This window comes from Excalfactoria chinensis, chromosome 3 (assembly GCF_039878825.1).
Source record: "Excalfactoria chinensis isolate bCotChi1 chromosome 3, bCotChi1.hap2, whole genome shotgun sequence".
In the NCBI taxonomy this organism is placed as follows: Eukaryota; Metazoa; Chordata; class Aves; order Galliformes; family Phasianidae; genus Excalfactoria; species Excalfactoria chinensis.
In genome coordinates, this window is record NC_092827.1 from 55875097 (window position 1) to 55897135 (window position 22039).

Sequence of the window (22039 nt, forward strand, 5' to 3'; positions counted from 1 at the left end):
GATCCTGTTAGAGGTGACATGGGGTAGAGGAGGGCATGGGCAACATGCAGCCTTCACATGCAGCCTGTTCTGCTACACTGATGTCTCACCCTTGATCTTAGCCTTCATCACCTGTGGGTTCTCAACGTCCAATCCCATGCTCCTAGACAATAAATACAAGCTATTGCAGGTCTGGCTCAGATCAATCATACTTATTCATGTCTGAGATGCTGGAAACCACAGACACAGGTCAGTGCTCAGCTTACATGGTGTCATACAAACAAACAGAAACAACCTTCCTTTCTATTCCCGTGTATAGTCAAAGCAACAGGTAGGGAAGAACAGGCACAGAAGGACATAAATATTCAAGTAACATACAAGTTTATCACAAGAATTGCTGTTTATTATTTATTAAAGACTGCAAAAGGCTTCTGAATGAAATGACAGTTAAACACAGGGATGCCTGTGCAGAGCAGCATTTCCATAGCCATCTCCTGCAGCAGCTGACAGCATCCACCTAATGACAGAGGGAGGATGGGGCAGGCTGCCTCCCAAAATGCTTCCGCAGGATGCGCATTTGCACCTCAAAGAGGCCCTGAATCTGAATCAGAAGTGTTTGTGTTGAACATCCCTGCACGGATTCTTCTTTTATGATTGTACCTAATTGCTTTCTGAACTTCTCACATTTCCAACATCGTGTAGCGATGAGTTCCAAGATTTAAGTGCATTTTGTGAAGAGGTATCTTCTTTTGAACCTGTCTCCTCATAATCTCATCTGGTGATCCTTCTTTCCTCCCTCCTCCCATGTGAAACGTTCCAATAAATACTTCCCCCTAAATCCAGTGGAAACTTTATATATATATAAATAATATAAATAATATCTATCTATGTGATAGAACAAAACTCTCTCATATCTAGAGAATGCAGCTGGGTTAAAGCATGTGTGTATCTATAAGCATGTAAGGTGCATCACTGACCTTCCCAAATAGCAAATACGTGCTCTCTATTAACTCACCAAAAGCCCCTAATGATGCTAGCAGAGATAACCTAGCTGGTTCAACAGTAGCAATGCAATGCATGTAATTACCAAGGTGCAACAAAAACCCCATAGCTTAGCTCAAGAGCAGCTGTGCTAGGGCTATTTCCACAGGAGCAGCGAGTTGCAGCAAGGAGGAACACATCTCCTAAGTGGGCCACAGCACTTGCAGTCTGAGTACAGCCATGAAGTCAGCATATTGCTCACATTTTCCTGACCGCGTACTAAAGCAGAAGTCCTCAAACAGATCATTGATATTGCCAGCCACATTTCAAGCATTTGTTTTAATACGTTTTTCCTCCCACCTCGGTGAAACAGCCGAGTCTTTCAGAGAGAAATGCTATAGAAACATCACCTTATGCTTCTCCATACACTGTATTTTCATGTATGCCTCGATAGGGCTGGGAGGCTCAAGCAGCAAGCCCCAATCACTGCTGTGCCCTACAGGCCAAGCCTGCACCTTTCTAAGAGGACCCAACCCAGGTAAGGCCTGGGCTCATAGCATCTCTGAGAGCATTTGCTGCTGCAGCGCAGCTCAGATGAACAGAGAGATGGAGTGGATGGATGTACTGTAGGGTACAGTAATGCTTATCACTCTGCTTCCTCCACTGATAGCAGCCAGCCTTAAACAGATGCTGCTTTAAGAACCAGCCACGCATGGCAGCTCTCCCCGACAGCACAGCACAGGCTACCTCTGAAGTCTGAATGACGGGAGCACACTTAGAGGAAGTGAACTAAACGTAGCAGGAAGGACCACCGCATCCATGAGAGGAAGTGAGGCTCCTCATGGCAAACACACAGGTACGCCTCCAGCAGCCCCTGAGGCGGTGATCCCGCCGCAACCAGACGCCGTGACTGAAGCAGCATTACGCCACAGCAGCCCAAGGCAGCGCGCAGCGCGGGGCCGCACTTTATAGTGCGCTATTTTAATCGCGCTCGCTCATTGGCTGCCTCCCGCGTGACGACAGCGGCTCTCCCGGGACAAAGTCCCCCCTGCGCCTCCCCTCACGGCCCCGCTGGGTGCTGCGGGTGGCGAGCGAGGTGTGGTGCCAGCCCTACTGCTTGTGCGCATGCGCAATGGGCGCGCGGGAAGGAGAGCCGTCACCAGGGCGGGGGTGCGGTGCGCCCTGTGACAGCCCGGCAGGGCAGGGTTGGGAGCCGCTCCTGGGCGCTATGGGCTGTGCTGTCCTGGCCGTGCTGGGCAGGGCAGGAAAGCTGTGGCTTCTTTTCTAGCTAAGGATGAAGGAGACAGGATTTGCCCCTGACTCACGGCTTTCTGTACCTTTAGACTCAAAACGGGGGCGGGGTTGAGGGCAGGTTGTCGCCGAGCTGGGCTGAGGGCTGCTGCCGCCGCGGCGGGTAGGTTGGGGAGGGCAGCGCCACCCGAGGGCGGGGCGGTGTAAGGAGCCTGCAGGCGGGGCGCCACTCGGAGCTTTTTAGGGGCGTGAGGCTTGGTGTCTTGTGCTGGGAAGGATGGCACCATGAATGGTGCTGCTGTCACCTGTCTGTCGGTGTCCCCGTAGCAGAAAGGGGCTGGAAGGCGAGCAGGGGAGGCAGCTATGGGTATGAACCTGAGCAGAGAGGGAATGGAAGGGTCCCGCTGATGTGTTAAATCTAGTTGTGAAAGCGGTAGGGTACTCACAGGGAGTGAGTGCACAGGTAGCTGTGCCGCCTTCAGCTATGCCAAGCTTCGCAGAAACGTTCTGCCCTCAGAAGTGTTTCATGTCGACCTATGCAGGCCCCTGGTACAGCAAGCCCTAACTGTATTCAACTTCACTGGGTTTGGCTTCTAGATATGAGCATCCTCGCTTACCCTACTCCACAAAAACAGGATTGTATAATCATAATTTGTGTTGGAAGGGACTCTTAAAAAATTGTCTAGTCCAGCTCCCTGCAACGAACAGAGACATCTGCAGCTAAATCAGGCTGTTCACAGCCTCTCCAGCCCAACCTTCCTTGTCCCTAGAAATGGGGCATCAATCGCCTCTCTCTCAATCTGTTCTTGTAGGAGAGGTGTTTCATCCCTTGGATCATTTTTGTGGTCCTCCTCTGGATGTGCTCCAGAAGACCAGATATGGTCCAGCACATATCTGGACACAGTGCTCCAGGTGAGGTCTCAGCAGCATAGAGTGCAGGGGCAGGAGGTGGCACAGCTTAGGCCACTGGAGATTTATTTTTGGCATGTAGTGCAACCACTTTGTGAACATTTACCACACAGGCTAAATATGTTATCAGGTCTTGGCGCCACTCAAAAATAGCTGCCGGAACACCTGGCAGATAAAAGACGTGTTATTTTCATACTCTGTATTTATAGAAGCTGTTTGTGATTATAGTTGAGATGTATGCTTTCAGTAGCTGCAGTCCCTCTTGCCTCCAGTAGGTCTGCTGGTATGCGCCTGATACTAAGCTCAGAAAGCTCCACTGGGAACACAGAAAGATAAGACTGCTATTTTATGTGGTCAAAGAGCTCAACAGTAAGTGCTGTGTGCCAGTCCATTGTGGAAGGACAGTCAAGTCGTAATTGCCTGGTATTCTTTTGTGGGTGTGGATTTTTCTCCAGTTAATCGAACTCTGTTAAATAAGAAGGCAATCTGAAAAAGGCACAGCTCAAGTATTAGCTTGACAAACCTAGCACAAGACTTGCCAAGCAAAGAGAATTGCCTCCCTTAAATCTTCCAGGAATCACCATCCATAGAGTTCTTGGATGTAGTAACTGGGAGGATGTTGAGCTGTGTGGAGATAGATGTGGGAAATCCCCAAACAAAAGGAAGGTCTGTACACACTGCAATTTCTGGCAGTGAAACAAGTTTGAAATGCAACAACCTATTTGTGTGGCCTGGTGATACTTGTGCAAACCCTTCATCTCCCTAGGAATCTGTGTAGAGATGATCCGTGTTAATCTGGAGCCTGAGCCAAAGGAATCCTGGATGGCTTCTGCCAGGGGATAGACCTACCACATCCTTATCACACAGACAGGAAAGAAAGACTTTTTAGAGTCTTGTCTGCTAGCATCTACAGTAAAACTTTACTTGGACTTCAACTGGTTCAGTTCATGCTGTATTCAGATCATGCTTTTGGCAAGTGGAGTTACAGCGTAATACATAAACTTTGCAGAAACTTTTACTGCTTGTCCACCTTCTGTTAGAAGATTTCAGAACCTGGGGTTTATCGTGTGCCCCGGTGGTGCAGCGGTAGAATTCCCGTCTGCAACACCAGGGGGCCCGGGTTCGAATCCCCCCTGTGGAGCAGGGGGTAGAAGTGCCGCTCTGCTACACAGAGGGCTCGAATCCCAGGAGTTGGACTCGATGATCTCTAAGGTCCCTTCCAACTCGCACAATACTATGATACTATGACCCCCTGTAACTGAAGCAAACATTGTCCAGCTCCCACCGACTTCACTAGGAATTACATGAGGACTTGCATCAAAAGTAAAATGCAGGTCATTCCCCAAAGTGAGAACCGTGAAACTACTCATTGGTAATGGAGGTCTTGCATGCTTTTTATCACTTGAGTGTCATAATTGCAGGTTGATGGAACCAGCAATTTTACCCCCACCAGCAAACAAGGAATGGCAGCAAAGTTTTGCTCTCACTAGAGGTCTCATCTGCTGCAGGAGAACAAAGGATCTGTGAACAGTGTTTGAAAATCATGTAGGCCCTGTTTTTGTCTTGCCAGTGCCATGGCCAGCTCTGCAGTACACAGCTCAGTTTTCACAGACCCCAGAATGTCAGAGAATGAACTGGAACAGCTTGTGAGGAAAGTTATAATCATGAAAGGTTCTAATTTTAGGTTACAGTTGTTGATGTATTTGTGATCGATTTCAGAGTCCACCTACCTCACTATTAAACAATTTGCAGTGCACAGGGAAAGGTGGGCTGACTAGTCTGTCTTTGCATTCAGAAGGCAGCTCTCCTAGAAGGCCATTGTAAGGGAGTTGTTAAAGTGAATTTGTCACACGCGAAGGTTTTTTCCACCAAGAGCCAACAGTTGGCAACCTAATGAGAGTCTGAAAGCTGGTCCTGTTGCTTGGTGCAAATGTTACTGCATAGAGAAATAATTGCAGCTTTTATCAGAAAAATATGAGCTCCAGAGATGACACAAACAGTGCACAGTTTTGTAGAGGAGAACGTAGAGGTCATTTAGCATGCATGGGTCATTAAAGGAAGAAACTGCACCAGAATGTGGGAGGATAGAAAGCAAATGTCACAGAAGGTCTTGTGCATGCAAGAAAACAGGGCAGCTTGTATGCCACAGAGACTTATGATGTGAAAATCACTTGTACTGACCATTGCAGTTCTTAGAAGTTGCCTGCCTTGTTAACCTGTATGCATTAGTCAAGCAAGAAAAAAAAAAATGTAATGAAATTTGAAATCTGCCCTGTGATACAGAGAGCAAGAACAGAGCAGAATCTGCTTCTCGCACTCAGGCAGACAGGATAGGACAGTGCAGGGGCTGTACAATTATGTCTTTGTAAATACTTTCAATTTTTGAAGGGTGTTTTAAGATGATTCTAAGAAATCACTAATGTTGAGGAATAATCACAGCTCCTGGAATTTCCTTTCTTACCCTTTTGCTATCAGGTGCAAATCCTGGGCCTGCTCCTCAGTGACTGAAACTTATGAGTGTTTTGCAGTCAGGCCAGGGTCTCTCTAATGCTGTATTCAAGCTGCATGAAGCAGACGTTGTATAGAAAGAGGACAAACATTGAGTTTAAAAATGCATGCTGGAATCATTTTCAGTTCCTCATTTTTTTCATTAACAATGTTGCTTTACTTTCACGTGGCTGCAGGCTGGTAACAGAGAGTGCTTAGGCTGGACTAAAAGTGCTTGGTTTCCTCTGAAGTGTTGTGTTTGCTCACCTGTGTGTGCCAGTACTCCCATAGAAATGCAGTACTTCATGCAACAAAGTATTTACATGGCACCGCTGTAAAGCAGGCCGTAAGTTACTTCCTTTACTTGGGGGTACATTCTGCTCAGGACCATATTAATTGAGTATTAATAATTAATGAAAAAAGTCACTTTGAATAGTAAAACTTGTTATGCTGTTAATACAGTGTTTGCTGGCTGCTGTAGCAGTCTCTTTCTTGCACATGCTGCCCCATGCACCTGTGACAGTGGAGGTCCTCAAGTGTCTCACAGCAGTCTGTTCCCAGCACAGAATACCCCCAACCATCACACCCTGTTTATAGCAAGGGTTTTATTAACTGCTTTCACAGAACAAAGCTCTCATTCCCACCATGCCCAGTCATTGTGGCAGGGCCTGGGTGGGTAACTCCAAGCAATTCCTACCTGTGAAACCTCCTTCTTGGTTGCTGATTATTGACAGGTGAAAGAGGTTTTCAGACAAATTCATGGTGAGTCACACCTTCCTACCTTCCTTCCTTCCTAGGAACAAGAGGTGTTGCTCTATGCCTCATTCCAGCACCTTCTCCTGTTCTTCCTCATCTGAGATAAGAACCAGGGCCCTCGGTACATAATCAAGCAGAGCATCCAGGCTTTTGAGGATCCTGGGAAGCAGCATGTAGGGTGAGGTACATAGCTCCAAGCTGGAAATCTTGTGTACATGATAATCCTTAAGGGAGGGGTGAAGGAGAAACTTTAATAATTCAGACAGTAGCTTCACATTTACCTTCCCTCTCTTTGTTTTTGCTTATGTATAGCCAAGTCTGCCTGACCTCCCTTGTGTGAGCACTGCCACCAAACACCATTTTGTATCAGAAATAGCGTAGGCCAGCAGGACTAGAAAGATTATCATCAATCTATGGTACTCAGCACTGATGAGGCTGCACCACAAGTACAGTGTTCAGTTTTGGCCGCCTCACTACAAGAAAGACACTGAGGCCCTGGCACATGTTCAGAGAAGGGCTACAAAGCTGTGAGGGGTCTGGAGCACAGGTCTTATGGGAGGCAGCTGAGGGAACTGGGATTGTTTAGTCTGGCAAAGAGGAGGCTCAGGCGAGACCTCACTGCACTCAACAACTGCCTGAAGGGAGGCTGTGGCAAGTTGTGGGTCAGCCTCTCCTCCTGGATCACTAGCAATAGGACTAGAGCAAATGGCCTCAAGTTGCAGAAGGGAGGTTTGGGTTGGATATTAGTAATAATTTCTTTTCAGAAAGAGTGGCAATTGGAACGAGATTCATACAGTTGCCAAGTCCCTAGTTTGTTCCATTCATATCATCTTAGTTCCTTAAAGAAGAGAGAGCTCACCTCTTCCACTCTTAGTTATGTTTAAGATTGCAGAAGAAATAAGTTAATAGCACCATGACTAAAAGGAGCAGCATCAGACCTGTAAACCCTTACTAAATCCAAAAGAGCATGCACGAACTCTTAACCTGGTGTTTGATAAGGGCCATTAAACAGGTGGATTACTGTGATCCTATGCTCAGACTGACAGAATCAGTCTGACTCTGACCTCACACAAGTGCAAAAGAATTTCTGACTTTGTCCCTGTATGCTGCGTGCAGGTCTTTGGATAATGCTTAAACCACAAACACAGTTCAAGGTTATCATTTCACATTAACAAGGCTTGGCTGAGACAGTAATCTAAAGTAACCAATTAAGAATTGCAATGGGAACCTGTGCTGAAGTCACAGAATTTTCTCTGTAAAACCTCTGGATTACAGGCCTGATCTGGACTGCAGGGCTTTGAAACTGAGGCAGGACTGCAAGTTTGAGAGCTGTGGGAAGGGGTGTACTTGCAACCACCACTTGCTTGCATTGAAATAACTTGGAGCTTTCATTCTCATCTCTGCAAGTAGTTTCACTACAGCTGAGTTTGCCACAAATAGGTTCCACAGAATTAGTTTCTTGGTCTAAAAATGATCCAGTTACCTTTTTTTCCCCAATGTTCTGAGATTGCTTTTAGGCTGTGAGTTGGAATCCATCTGGGTGCTGGATATGCAGCACTGCATTGTTTTTTTCTCAAGGGAGGAAAAGCTGTGTTTATTGGAAGGACAGGAAAATAACCTACACTCACATCTCAACCCTGCAATGTGCTTGTCACTGCAAGTTTTACTGGGCTCTTTAAGGATACTAATTACAGAAATACATTGGTTAAGCACGTGCAGTTGCTGCAGTTGTTTTGCTGAAGCATTAACAACTCAAAGAAAAACATACTCAAAAACCTGAGCCTCAATCTTACAGCCACGGTTAATATCAGTGGTCAGGGATTTCAGGGCTAGGAGAGAGAATTTTGATTATTTGCCTTGTCTACCACGAAACTCAGTTTGTCAGATAGGAATGCCAATAACTTTTGTTTGGGGCTTTGTTTGAGTTAGATTGTTCTGCTGAAATTTAACACCTGCAAAAGCAAACAAAACTTTTTCTTACTTCTTATTTCAGCCATTATTTACTCACCATTGCTGCATAGTGGCATTTGAAACATAATACTTAATTGCTTGTTGAAGCATAGAAAGAAGAAATCGTTTCAAATACTCCCCATTGGCTACTATGGTGAAATGGTCTCCACAACCTTACTTGAAACAACAGTGCTATTTCAAAAGTCCTTAAGCACTGCACTAACTATATTGCATGCTGCATTTTAATATAATTCCTGTACAAAATCTTTTTTTTTTTTTTTACTGTCCATTTTTTTTTTCCAAATAAGGGTGCAGACTGAACTCTGAGACAAGGAGGAACTTTGTGCAAGAGTCTGTGCTGTTATCTAAAGGTTATTGTTTCTTATCTGCACAGATCCGTACAACACGGCTAAACCCACTACAGTGATGAGTGAGCAGTTATTTCAGGCAATAGGGGTAGAGGGTAGGGAGTAATGCAAGGAAAGAACACATTTAGATAGCAGCGGTACAGTAGAAAAGTGTTCTTTGCTGTGATGTTGCTCACTTATGGGACGGTCTCCTAAAAGGAGCAGGAGAGTTGCAATTGATTGGAATTGAAGTGGAGAAAGAAGGCCGTGTTGCAGGAGGTAGTTGTGCTCAGAAAGAAACAGTTTGGATGAAATGCTGCTTGACAGCCAAGAGAGCTTTCTTGAGTCCTGTCCACATTGCTTTCTTCTGACACCTTAGCTGCAGGTCTCCAGGATGCTGGCAGCCCCTCCCTGGCACACCTCCTGTGCAGGGGGTCCCCACGTAGGGATGGATGGGTGGCGTTCTTCACAAGGACATCCAGCTCTTAACTCCACCCCGTGAATCAGCCACACATTCACACCCAGTTTTGTTGTCGTTTCTAAGGCCCTTTTGGCATTCTCCTGTCCCATAGCACAAGGCTGGTGAAGCAAATAGCTAAACTCAGGACTGTTGGTCTTCCTGCTCTTCTCGATGCTGCTGTCCTGTGTTGCAGAGAAGCCATGGAGGGCTTGGCAACAGAACTGCCTCACAAGCCAGGCCTGCTGTGTCTGCATGGAGTTTGCTGAGCCCTCCTTGCAGGCTCTTGCAAACCAGCCTCAAAGACCAGTTTCTCACGGACAGTAGCCAAGAAGCTGCTTGTGGCCCCATGCCCAGAGTGCTTGGACACTCTGAATTGAGGTCACACCTAGGAAGTCTGTTTCAACGCACTGTGTCTAACCAGGCCGCATTACCTGGTATGGCCTGGTAACGAGCCCTTACATTAACCACACCCACATAAGAACCATGTTTGACCTTAAAAATGAACTCTGCAAAAGAAATCCATAATTGACATTATGCTTACACCTTGCTTTCCATCTGTCCTGGTAGACAGACCACAGGTCAGAGAGAGCAATGGAGAACAACCCACTTTGTTAGAGGAAAGGGCCATAGCAGTGTATATATGCTCTTGCACCAACATGGTTCACTCGTGTCTACAAGATGTTTCCAGCTCCTGGTCTCAGATCTGCAAGGTCGAATGGTATTGCTGGGAAAAAGAAGCAAACCAATTGAAGACAGAAACTCTACTTTATGTTTGATTGCTGCAACTACTATGATTTACCACACCAAGATAATTAAACATACCAAACAATTAGCTCATGAACTCTCACCTCTGGGGTCACCAGATCCTCTGGCTCAACAGATACCAGGTGGAAGGACACAACACCCTCCTTTTTGTGTCCAGCAGCAGCTCACCCTTATCCTCCCACACTGTAAGTGCTTGAATGTCAAAACAGAGCCGTGGGCCAGCAAATCTGACTCCAAAAGCATTCCTAGCAATTACTGGGAGGATACGTGGATGAAACCAGGGCACGAAAGGTGATCGTAAGGTTACAAGTTATGTATAACCAAATAGATTTTCCCTCTCATCTTGCTTTTGTCTTTTATTAAAAGAGACCAAAGGAGTCATCATGCAGCCTTTTAAAGAAAATCAGCCTATTAGTAAGCGAGACATAACTGAGCCGCATTATGCCTAGGAGCAAATCACATCTGTGTAAAGTCATGGTAACAGCTGAGGCAGCGCTCCAACTCTATTTCAAAAGTTCAAGTGGTACTCAATTAGTACCTCGCTCCTGAGTTACCTACTGCAGACAGGTGAAATTCACCTGCTATTTTAAAATAGTGTAATTATACTATTTTCCAAGGTGTTTTGAGGAGTTGCTAGTCAACACGTTACAAGACTCGGTGTTTATCTTTTGTGTCATGCGTCAGAGGTAATTACTTCACAAACTAGGTGTGTCACTGGGAAGCACTGAAAACTCCCTTTGTTTCAGGTTACCTGAATGCCTCAGTATGGGAGGTGAGCAATAACCAACCTGATCCCCTTCTCCTCCAGTGAGGCCTCACAGAAGTTACTGGGAATGGTAGCCTCTTTGTTTCAGAGTTACTGGCCTTAAGGTAGCTGGGGCTGATTAGATAAGGTGACTCTATCTGCAGCCTTGATATAAAATGAATTTAGTTTGCCCTCACTGTGTAGCAAGGTCATTGAAAACTAATTAAGGATATATGTATCCATTTGTAAATTGTATATGAGCTGTTTGCTGTGAAACACAAATAGCTTTTTCTCATGAATGAATATTTAATTGAGGTACAGATCCAGGTAAGTCCTTACAAAATATCAGAGTTAGAATTCAGATCTAGTGAAAGTAGGCAGTGTTCTGCTTTGTTTAGCAATGCCATTCTGCTTCTACCTGCTTTGTATTTGGTCTTACATATTTATTGGTGTCCGCCTGTCTTCAACATTATTGTGTTATCTCAAAGCAAACAGAGGATTTCCCAAGAGACAGGAGGATTCTTGTACTTCAGCCTCCAGCTTAGTGTCTTACTCATGTACCAAGTCCAAATTACCCTCCTTTATCCACAAGAGAAGCTTCCATTGAATATGCTTTTCTAATTCTGCATTGGTTGTTCCCTGTGCAGACTGAATTGCCTTTGGACAGCTGCCGTCTGTGGGAAGCAGAAAGAGCTTTTGCACCTAACGTCACTTTGAAATGCTCTTTTCTTTAAGAAGCAAGTGAAGCAGAGTAGGAAGTCTGATGTAATACCAGTAATAAGCAACCCTGATATTACTTATTAACGCTAGCCAATTTTATGCTACAAAGCATTCAAAGGGAGAAAGGTCTTGTTGCACAGAGCATTTAAATATTTGAAACTAGGCAAAACGTGGTGAAAACATCTGGAAGAGATGGTTCTGAGCGAAAAACAGGAAAACATGGGACCATCTGAGATTTACCAAGTAACCTTTGCAACAAGCAATTCCTAATGTTTGAATTGGGGAAAAACAAGGGAAAACCCTCTTCTACTGTGATAGAGTAATGTACGGCTTATATTCTCGACAGGTGAGGCAAGAACCATACTAGATCTCGGCTCAGTATTTAACCGTAGATTGCATTACTGACAGTGCACCTTCTGAAGTGGACTCAGAAAAACAATTACCCGTCAGTGCAAACAACTTCACGCCTTATACTGAAAGAGCACTTCGCTGTGGAGAGAACTGGAAAGGTGGTAGAATCACTGTCACTTAGTCCCTAGTCTGAGATTTTAAGGCCTTTCTAACTTTAGAGCCTTGATTTGAGAATCATTGGGTGAAACTCAACAGCTTACTTTACGAAAGTCAAACAATATTCTGATCTTAAAAGCTGTGAGTCAGTATGATATCACAGGAAAAGAAAATATACTTGATATCCATTAATTGTACATTTTATTTTGTGTGCTTATTTTAGCCCCAGAATTCTGAATTTTGGCACTCTTAGTTGACATAGTTTGTTAGTTTATTTTTTAATTCCTACAGCATCATCCTTACAGCGAGAGCAATATAAATATCAGTGCTGTGTACTTTTTCTCTCTATCGTCCAGTGGAGGCTTTTTTGCCTTCACCTCCCTTTACTACTCATGCCTGCTGTAGGCACACATCTGCATTCTACTTGTGAAGCACATGAACTAAGTTGGTCACCATGATTCGACCCGCTCTTTTTGTCAGCACTGCCTTTATGCACCTCTGGTTTGATGCTTAAAAGCAAGAAGAGTTGGTCCCTGTAGAAATAATTCAGTCTTGCAGGGGGGTATTTGAAATACATGGCACTGAGCTCTGCTTCTAATCAGACTCCAAATAAAATAGCACAAAGGAAGATATCAAGGTAAAACAGAGATTACCTGTGCAGGGGAACTCCCTTCCTCTTTCCTTTCTTATCGTATGCATTAAGATCATTATTTCATTTTGAGACGTAAAAGCTGTGTTGCCCCTAGTTTCCATTTGCTTCCAGTCTTGGACAAACACGGCTGGATTTACATGTGTAGAATAATCTTTACAAATCCAGAACATCGTGAACATCTATTGTCACCTAATACATTTTTAAACAACACTTTGCGATGTGGTGGTTCTCATTCAACAGATTGAGCAAATTCTTATTACTTTTATTTATTTATTTATTTTCATTAATAAGATCAATAATTCACTGTGAATTTCAGTTACAGAGACGATTACCATAGATTTTCCTTGTTTGATCACATGCATGTTTAAACTGCTTTTATCTAGTATGTCCCTGTACAATTCATTGATGGTCAAGCGGAGTGTCATGTAATCTCAAGGAACAATTGTGGGTGCAGCTGGAAAACAAAATGAATGCAAAGATAAGGGTCTTCCAGCATGTAACTGCTGGATCATTTAACAGTGTTTATTTCCAGGCCTGAATTCACCTAACCATTTCTTAGCACAAACTCACACTTACTGGAAAAACACGTTAATTGAACTTGGCAGAAGCTTCTCATTTAAGGAATAACAAAAAAAAAATCAGGAACAAGCTTTGAGCTCTTTCACCATTTATATCCCCTTCGAAAGAAACAAAAGAAACCTGGAGAATGTCAACAGTGCTTTGAAAGAAAACGCTCGTCCTCTGTGACCTGAATTCGTTGGGTTTTCATTAGGCTCAGTGTGGGCAGAGTAAGGAAGGAGCTCTCAGTTCAAGCAGAACTGGAACTCGACAGATTCTTGGCCACTCTTCCTGGATCGTGACAGTGCAGGAATTACAATGCCAATGTTTCAGGAATTCTAACTGGGAATGAGCTGCCTATTCACAGTCATGCACAATGAAACAGAAGCTACTGTCAGTAATACCATATGAAAGAAAACTATCCTCTTGATTTTAAACCTATATGAAGTGGCTCAGAATGTGGTATCCTTTCTTTTATCTGCTATGTTGACTGCCTGGCCTTTAAGTTGTCAAAAGTAAGTCACTCTATGTTTCCAGTTAGAAAAAAATCCCAGGAGTAAAACTGCAAACAAATCACCAGAGATGCTGCAAGACTATTCCAACCATGCTTGGAAAATTTGGATCACACTTCCTATATTCAGAAACAAGAAATTCAAACCTGCCTCTTACTGAAACCATTGATTTTGTGTGGGCAACCAAGAATGGTGTTTTGAGGACTTAAGAGTCCACGCTTCCTAATTTCAGGATAATCACACTTAGGAAGATGTATTTTAACTAAAACATGGCTAGTGCCAAATCTGTTAAGCAAAACCACTTTATACTGATAGGATTTCCTTGAGAAAATCCTATCCAATTCTTTGAATTCATAAATGCTTTACATCAAGTTCAAACAAGCAGAACAGCAAAATTACATTGTTTTTCTCCTTAAAGCAGACGGAAGGTCTTAAAATACAGTTTGGTTAGAGGGCAGTAAGGCATGGGAACTGTTACAGGGAACAAAACAGAAACTGGGTTCTGCTACTGACCTGCTGAGCAATTTAGGTCCTTTCATCACCTCCCCTGCTTTAGTAATTCCTGTAAGTTGTTAGTAATGCTATACTCTTAATAGAGCAGGTTAAGAACAAGTGTTGGATCAGTGCAGCTGTTAATCCTGTAACTTAAAGACTTCATTTTGTTGGGTCTTATGCTTGATTGTGAGGTCTGGCACAAAATGCTGTAGTTAGGGTGCCCATAAAAGCTTTCTCCTGCTTAGCCAATACCTAAATCCAGAACCAACTGTGTTTCATTTTATTACTTTATTTTTTGAATGCAAATTTTCCAAGCTTCTACATTTGAATCTGCTTTTTCATCTTTCTACTTCTGCCCTAGACTGGCCTGATGAGAGCTGATTTCACGCCTGCTCTCATGTTCCTTCACTCCTGACTCAAATGGCAATTCAGCCTGTAAGCATTATCAGATAGTGTAGTGTATTACACGTGATGCCCATGCTCCAAAAACTCAGCATGCTGACTGTCAGGACACCATCAAGAAAGCCACAGAACTGAGAGCTTTCAATCCCTTCTTTGGAGACTAAGCTAGTCTCCAAAGCTAGTCCGATTTTAACTGCATCTGCAAAGGATGAATAGACTTTTGTATAAAAGGGAAGGAAGGGCTAGGATTATATACATTCCCATTCATTTGGGGAGGGAAGTAGAGAGTGAAATGTAAAGGAAGAAAGTCAGGGACCCAGAAGAGAGCTCCCTCACTTCAACAAGGACAACATGCCACCCTTTTGAACTGAGAGTTTAGTAACTCCCAGTGCTCTGTAGCCAAGGTGGTTTGAAAACGCACCTTGCAAAAGGCGAAAGCCCAGGAAGGAGGCTAAGGGTCTCTAGCGAACGCTCTAACATGGCAATTGTTCTTTCCCTTCCACAGACGACAGTTCTGCCTGTCTAGGTTCAACATGTTCTCGTTGGTTAGGTTTGGGTGGAGCAGTGTTGAGTAAGCTCGTAGTTATGGATACCATTGAGGTATCTATCTTTCCCCATATATTGCAGGTGATTGTGGGAGAATGGCACAGGGTTATGTGCTGTGGCAAACAGGAACCTAGAGATTGTATGTTGCCACATTTAATTATTAGTCACCTAGATTCCTTTTGCCTCTGCTTCTTTGTAGTTAGGAAGCAATAGTAGCTGCAATAAAAATTCTTTTTTTTTTTTTTTTTTCAATCAAGCCAAAATATGGTATTAATGGTAAGGAATGAAAATACCTACGTGCTTTTTGCACCTATATGCCCCTCAAAAATAATCCAACACCACCACATAGGGTTCTGAGCGAAGAGTGGCAACAACTAGGTTCTTACAGTATTCCTTACAAGTGCTTCTTGGGCTCAGCAGTCTGCCCAAAACAGTCATATTCTGGCCTGCTTCGCATCCAGTACCACCCTACTGAATAAGGTGCGAGTCCCACCATAAACTTATTGCTTAAAAGAAGTCTCCTCACATACCATATGTTGTTAAATTAATCTGATTAAAGTTCATCCCAGTGGGATTGTTCTACCTGAAAGCAGAGGCTGTAGCTGTTTCCCAAAAGTGTTTTATCTCATCTCCCTCAGAAGCCATTTAGCTTTGATTATTTTTTTCCTCACCTGCTGTTGCAAGCTGTTTCACATATGGCTCAGTTTTGACAGTAAAGCCCTCTCCTGCTTCCTAGCTTCACACAACAAGAAGGGAATATAGCTGTGAATTCTACCAGTCTCTGCACCCCTCCCTTCTCTCAAATGTAAAGCAAAGGCAATTACCTTACTTGAATGTGGCACTACCAGTGACTGCCTAGTACTATCTGATACAGGACCTGGAGGAAAACTCAGGGCCGTGTTTTTGTTACTATCCCTTGGCATTCCCCAGGGTCTCCACAGCCCTGTACCTTTGACACGTGCTGGCTGTTACCTTGTTTTGAAGCTTCCAGTTCCTTTTCTTGAAATGAGGATGTTGCAGACAGCAGCTTGGATCTGCACGTTTCCTTAAGCTCACAGCTCACCTGCATGCCATTGCCGGCACACCGGAAGACCTGTGTCCTATGATCCGTTGCCCGTGACAACGTAAATACGATCTGTTCTCACACCCCAACGGGCGGGAGGCCGCAGCTCCTGCAGGCAAAGCGCCTGGGGGCTCTGCAGGAGCAGGGCAGTGGATGAAGGGTGAGGAGCAGGTGGGTATAGGCACAGACAGCGTGTCATCGCTGCGTGTCTGTGAATCGGTTGGTTGGTTGCACAATCCTGATCTAAGAGCACAGCCAGCTGGAGCAGCCTTCTCGCTTCGTAGTTTCTAAACTTAGGTGGATTTTCAAACTTTTATTTCATGCTAAAAACGTGCTTTAGTACAAAAATCCATTCTGCCTTTTGCTTGAAGCGATTGATTTGGGGTTTCAAAAAGAAAACAAAAACGAACCACAGCAGCCGTTACAGCCCGGCGATCAAGCACACGAACCGCCCGCGCACTAGCAACAAAGGGTCTCCCTTCCCTCTCCCGCTCTCCAGCTCGGCAACCGCCAACCCCGCCGCGCTGCAGCCCCGTCCGAGTGCGCGGCCCGCAGGACGCAGGGGCAGGTGCCGGTGGGGCGCGGCCGGCCGCCATGTTGCGGCAAGGGTCTCCGGCTGAGGGCCGAAGAGAGGCCGGGCACGGGGCGTGGGGGAGGCGCCGCCAGGAGCGCCCTCGCGGCCGCCTCTGCCTGCCGGGTGCCGCCCGCCGCACCTGTTGCATCGCTCCGAGCGCGGTCCCACCCGGGCCGGGGTCCCCGGTCTGCGCCCCGGGGTATCGAAGCGCGGCCGGCGGGGCGTTGGGCCGCTGGGCGAGGCCGCGCCGTGCTCGCGGAGCGCGGGGGGGAGCGGTGGGGAACGGCCGGTGGCGGGTGAGTCACCGCCGCGGCCACACCTGCGTACTTAACTGCCGCCGGGCGGCCGGCGCCGCACTCGCGAGCTGTGCCGTCGCCGTGGCAGGGAGCGGCTCTCATTCCTCCTCCTCTTCACGGGGCGCTCGGCTGAGGCGGGGCAGCTGCTGCATGAGCGTTGCTCACTGGAGCCGGGGAAGCACTGACAGCGCTGAAAATGCCGAAACCGGTAAGTGAGGCGCGGGGGCTGCCCGCCTGCCCGATGGGGTCGTGCCTCCCCTTGGAGGAAGCCGCCCCGGGGCTCTGCCGAGGGCGCCCAGGGAAGCTCCGCGAGGCGCGGACGGAGCCGCGAGGTCCCGCGGAAGCTCCGGAACCACCCGAAAGGCTGCTGAGAACGGGAGGAGCGGGCGGAACGGCTCGGCGGCTCGATTCAAACGCGGAACCGCCCTAGGGAGCCATGCTGAAACTCGGGCCGCTCGCCCGGCGGCGGTTGGAGGGGAGGGCCGCGCCCCGGGGCCGCTGAATGCTCCCCGCCGCCTTGCCCGGGGGGAGCCGGCCTCGCTCTGGGGGCTGCGGGCCTTGGTGCGCTGCCCTCAGAGAGCCCTGACCAGGATCGGGGTGCTCGTCGGGCACCGAAAGGAAGGGCTCATTGTGCTGCCAGGTCCGTGAGGTGGCAAAACAGCACCGGCTCTCGCTTCGTATTTGTGAACGTTTAATGACAGGTCCTCGTTTCCTGCCTTCGTGATTCAAAAATTAAGGCTCAGGGGATCATAGTACCGTTCCCCACGGTGCTACCGCTGGGTCTGTTGCCAGGTAGTCTCTAACAGTCTTCGTTAAAGCGTTTCTGCTCTTTGCTTTTTTTTTTTTTTTTTTTTCAGTTGAACAAACTCGAATACCTTCATACTTTATTGTTCTCTGAGTCCCCTCCCGCGTCGGTTTGCTCATGGTTTTGTTGTTTTTTTTGTGGTTTTTTTTTCAGATTGTTTTGCTTTGAATTCTGCTGCCACCCTGGCAGTTAGAAACGGTAATTCCTTTGAGGAGCTGGCTGGTGCAGAGCTGCCTGTGCTCGTGGAAGCAGACAGCTTTGGAACTCTGAAGAGCATAACCAGAGCAGATTGTGGCTGTCTGTTTCCAACAGAGGCAGTACTTAAAGCACAGCACAGTAAAGAACTTCCAAGATTATTAGCTACACCCTTTGCAAGGAGACTAGACAAGCTTATCCTTGGGGTAATAAGCAGTGGATGTTCTGCCACTGTAACGCTGAATTTAACTTAGTTAAGGAGAGCTTAGATTAATTTACACTGCAGATTCTGTAAACTTAGAGGAAAAAAATCTTCCTTTGAATTCTTTGAAGAGTGCTAAATCTTCATTCTCCCTGGATGTATTTAATCAACAGGAGGTGATATTGGAAGCCATGAGTAGGTGTGGGAAAAATCTCTTTATCTCTGTGGAAGGACAGCCATGCTTTAATGGTTTCTGAGACGTGACCTACTGTCCAGGATATATGGAGAAGACTCTTTGTTCGGTTTGTGTGGTATAAGCTCTTCTTTTTGCAACCTGCATTTGGTCCCCACCTTTCAGTGGGGCTGACTGCCACCTTAGTGGATGCAGACAAGGAGAATTTTGCGGAGGATGTCTTAACAGAACACTTTGGTCTGACTGCTGCAGATTGAGACGGTGTGTTTGGATCCTTCAAATCCAGCTCATTTGTTCTTAGTGCAGCTAAATAGGATTCCTATCACTTTGCAGAGTGAGGTAGGAACGGGTGTGAAGTTGTCACTCCAGAGCAGAACTGTGCTCAGAAGGAGAATGATAAGAGCCTTTGATGTGTGTGGGGACTGATACCGTGAACTCATAGGAAATGAAGAGGCAGTTTTTGTTTGATAGGTCAAATACATGGGTACAAAATAGATTCTACCTACACTCGTTCGCGTGTGTCTTGTCAGCTTGGCATAAGTAAATACAATGTTGTTTGACAGACCTCGTGCTGATAGGGATGTGGTTTTACAAGCTGGTCGTCAGTTGTCATCTTAAACATTTTATTTCTAAGCAGAAAATAACCACCAAGGTTTCAGCAGTTGCTTTCTACCTGTCCCCAAAGCAACAAAGGTAAACTTCCATACAAAGCTTTTGTTGTTAGAAAAAATACATACACAGAAAGCTTACAGACTGGAATTTAGTCTTTCACACTAAATAAGTCTAGTGATGGTAAAACATGAGTGATTTTGTATTTTAGTAATGTACCATAGAGAAGTACTAGAAAGCCAAGTGCACGCCAGGTTCTGAACCAGTGCTTTATCGCTGTTTGTTGGATCAGACGCATGTCTAGAGTGCTCAAAATAAATCTTGGCAGAGTTTCAGGAAATAATTCTGAGATCTTTGATAATAAAGGCAACTTTTTAATTTCTAATTCAACACAGGCTTTCTGCCACTATAACAGTTATAGAGTAACAAGATCTCTGGGGTATGCTGTAAATATGTAACTTCTGGTTCCCAGCTCTTAAGGGTTTTTTAGCTGGAAGTTCACCAGTGGTTCAGAAGCTTCCATCTAGTCTGTATGATAGTTCATAAGGTTTCACAAATGGTAAATTATTACATAAAGAAACAGAAGAGATGTTATCGTGTCCAAATCTTGTTTTGTTTTCTGAGAACAAGCAAAGTGTACAATAAACTGACTTGATCGGGCTTCCATCTTTCCATTACTGAAGTGTCTGAGTGCGTACTGTGTTTTCTCTTGATCTGTACATTGCTGGCTTATTTCTGTTTGAGTCATTGCATGGATGGTGTTCTAGCTGAATTACATCCTTTGGCAAAGCAAGCCAGTCAAATAGAGCCACAGGGCTGCAGACTGCTGAGCGTTACTTACAGAAGTGGAAGGAAATGTGATCTCTGCTCCATAGACCTGTTAATTTGATCTGACCTATCAGCATTCTGTGGTCCTTTTTTGAAAGTAGATTATTCTTTCTCCTCTTAGGAAATCTTGAGAGGGGAAAGGAAGCATCACAAGAAATGATGTCAGCTTTGCAGTAGACCATTTTGTGAGAACCTTTAGTGAGTCTGTGTTTTTATAACGCTCTTAAAGATAGGTCAGCAATACACGCAGTCTATCAACTTCTGGTGCTAAACAAGAATACAGGGAGAATATCAAGGCACCGTTTTCTAATGTGTATAATAATAGCTTATGTTCAGAGAGCTGAGCATACCAACAATACCTGCCAGTGTTGGGGGGCATATTGTTGATGCAGAGAGCCATCACATATAGGAGTATAAAGCACATATGTTATAAAACAAACAAAAACCCAAAAAACAAAAACTCTCTTATTTCAATAATTAAACTCGGAGTTGTGGTGGAAAGAGGTCCCTCAGCGTGTAGGACAGAATGATATGAATTAGTTGTTGATAGGATGGACTGTCTTGTCCATTGATCTGCGATGTGTGGGGTTTCCCTGATGGAAAGCACTAATAGAAGGTGTTAGAAAATTTCTTGAAGATTGGTTGTCATTTCTATTTTTGTCCAGAAAACACAAATCCTAAGCAGAACCTGAAGAAGGATTTGGGGTTGACTGTAGGAGGAAAGCCTCCTCACAAAGGGGGAGATAGTTTAAAATATGAAGGATTTAACTACCAAAGAAAGGGAGGATTTGCTTTAGGCAAGGCTTATAGTTAAGGGGACTTGTAACTATCAGGGCAGTTCAGTTTCTGGTTGCTTTCTCCTCCCCTTGGATTGTTCTAAGACCTAATGCCCTTAAGATAAAGTCTGATGAGGACACGTTGTAGTGCTGCTGCCTGTAGGAGTGTGCAGCTGGAACTGATGATTCAAAAGGCTTTTCCCAGTCTTGTGTTATTAGTGTTCTAGTGTGTGCCTGGCACCAAGTGGTTAGACAAGTCCTCCATACCTGCTTGTTATTAAATAGATATGCATTCTAAAAATGGACATGAGGACAGCATGCAAGTCTTCAGGCCAAACCTTTATCGGTCTGTGTACACTTAATGGCATTACAATTCACTGTTTGTCATAAGCCAACCGGAAGAGCTAGACGTGTAGCAACAGGGATTTACTCTAAAAACTAATAATTGCTGATATTTTCCAGATCTTCCCAATTTCTTCTTAACTGTGTCTTCAAACTGCACATAATAGTTTGGTCTTCAGTTTCTTCACATCAGATTTCTATAAAAGAACTGAAATAAAAAGAAAAACCTTTAGAGATTGTAAGTAGTTAACATACTCTTAGCTTATGGGTAGCTATGGATTTATGCAGTAATAAGATAGTTGTTTTTGTTGTTGTTGTTGTTTTGTTGTGAGCACAAATTGCAGTACGTCAGATGATGCGGTTGATACCAAGGGTGCACACTGGTGCAAAATGGAAGAAACCTATTATTAACCAAGTGCGCAAAGTCTCATCCCAGGCTTCAAAAGGAAGTTGAAGGATTCTATTAATAGTAAGTGTAGGGAGTAGTTCACAAATGGTTAAAGGTAGAAGAGAATGAGCTCCCAACTGTGCCAAAATCCAAATTACCGTATGAGCTGAATAAGCATTCCTGAGGTCAGTCTGTTCTTGCTAGCCGCTTTAGAGAAATCAAGTGTTAACTGTTAATGTTAGACACTACTTAGAATTTCTTGGCCTTCTTGAAGGGCAGGGGGTGGCGATAAGCCTTCCTGTTCTACTTCCACCCATGTGAACATCCTCCTCTGTTCACAAAAAGAAATAAATAAAAAATCAGTGACGTGTCAGGACTTCTTGAGAATAATTCTTCTTGATGGCTACTGAAGGTTCCTGCTTCAGCGTCGTTCTTGTTTGGCACGCTGTGTCCGAAGGGCTTTATGTGCACTGTAAATCCCATAATCACTCAATTGACCTTGAAGGAAGGCAGTGCTGCCTAAGATCGTTGAACCACACTACACACTGTTAAGTAATATATCTTGGCTGTGCCGCGTGGTTGTTTTTGAAACCTGGTTTCAGCATTAGGTAATACTTAGTCTCTGAGCTGAGAAATGCTTCTCCGTGGAAGCAACTGAAGTTTCAGGCTTTTACTGAGCAGTGCATAGCATTATTTCATTCTAGGAAGAGGAAACAGTCCTTTCCATGTGAGTCTATAAAGAAGGC

General features: G+C 45.0%; 1 protein-coding gene across 1 annotated transcript in view; it reads left to right on the forward strand.

Annotated features, from left to right (window-relative positions):
• Positions 1-17011: 17011 nt before the first annotated feature.
• Positions 17012-22039, forward strand: part of EZR (ezrin) — a 36635-nt gene continuing 31607 nt past the window's right edge. The window contains exon 1 of the mRNA XM_072333098.1: positions 17012-17163. Coding sequence (XP_072189199.1) covers positions 17152-17163 — 12 coding nt within the window. The 5' untranslated portion in view covers positions 17012-17151. The remainder of the gene's footprint in view (positions 17164-22039) is intronic.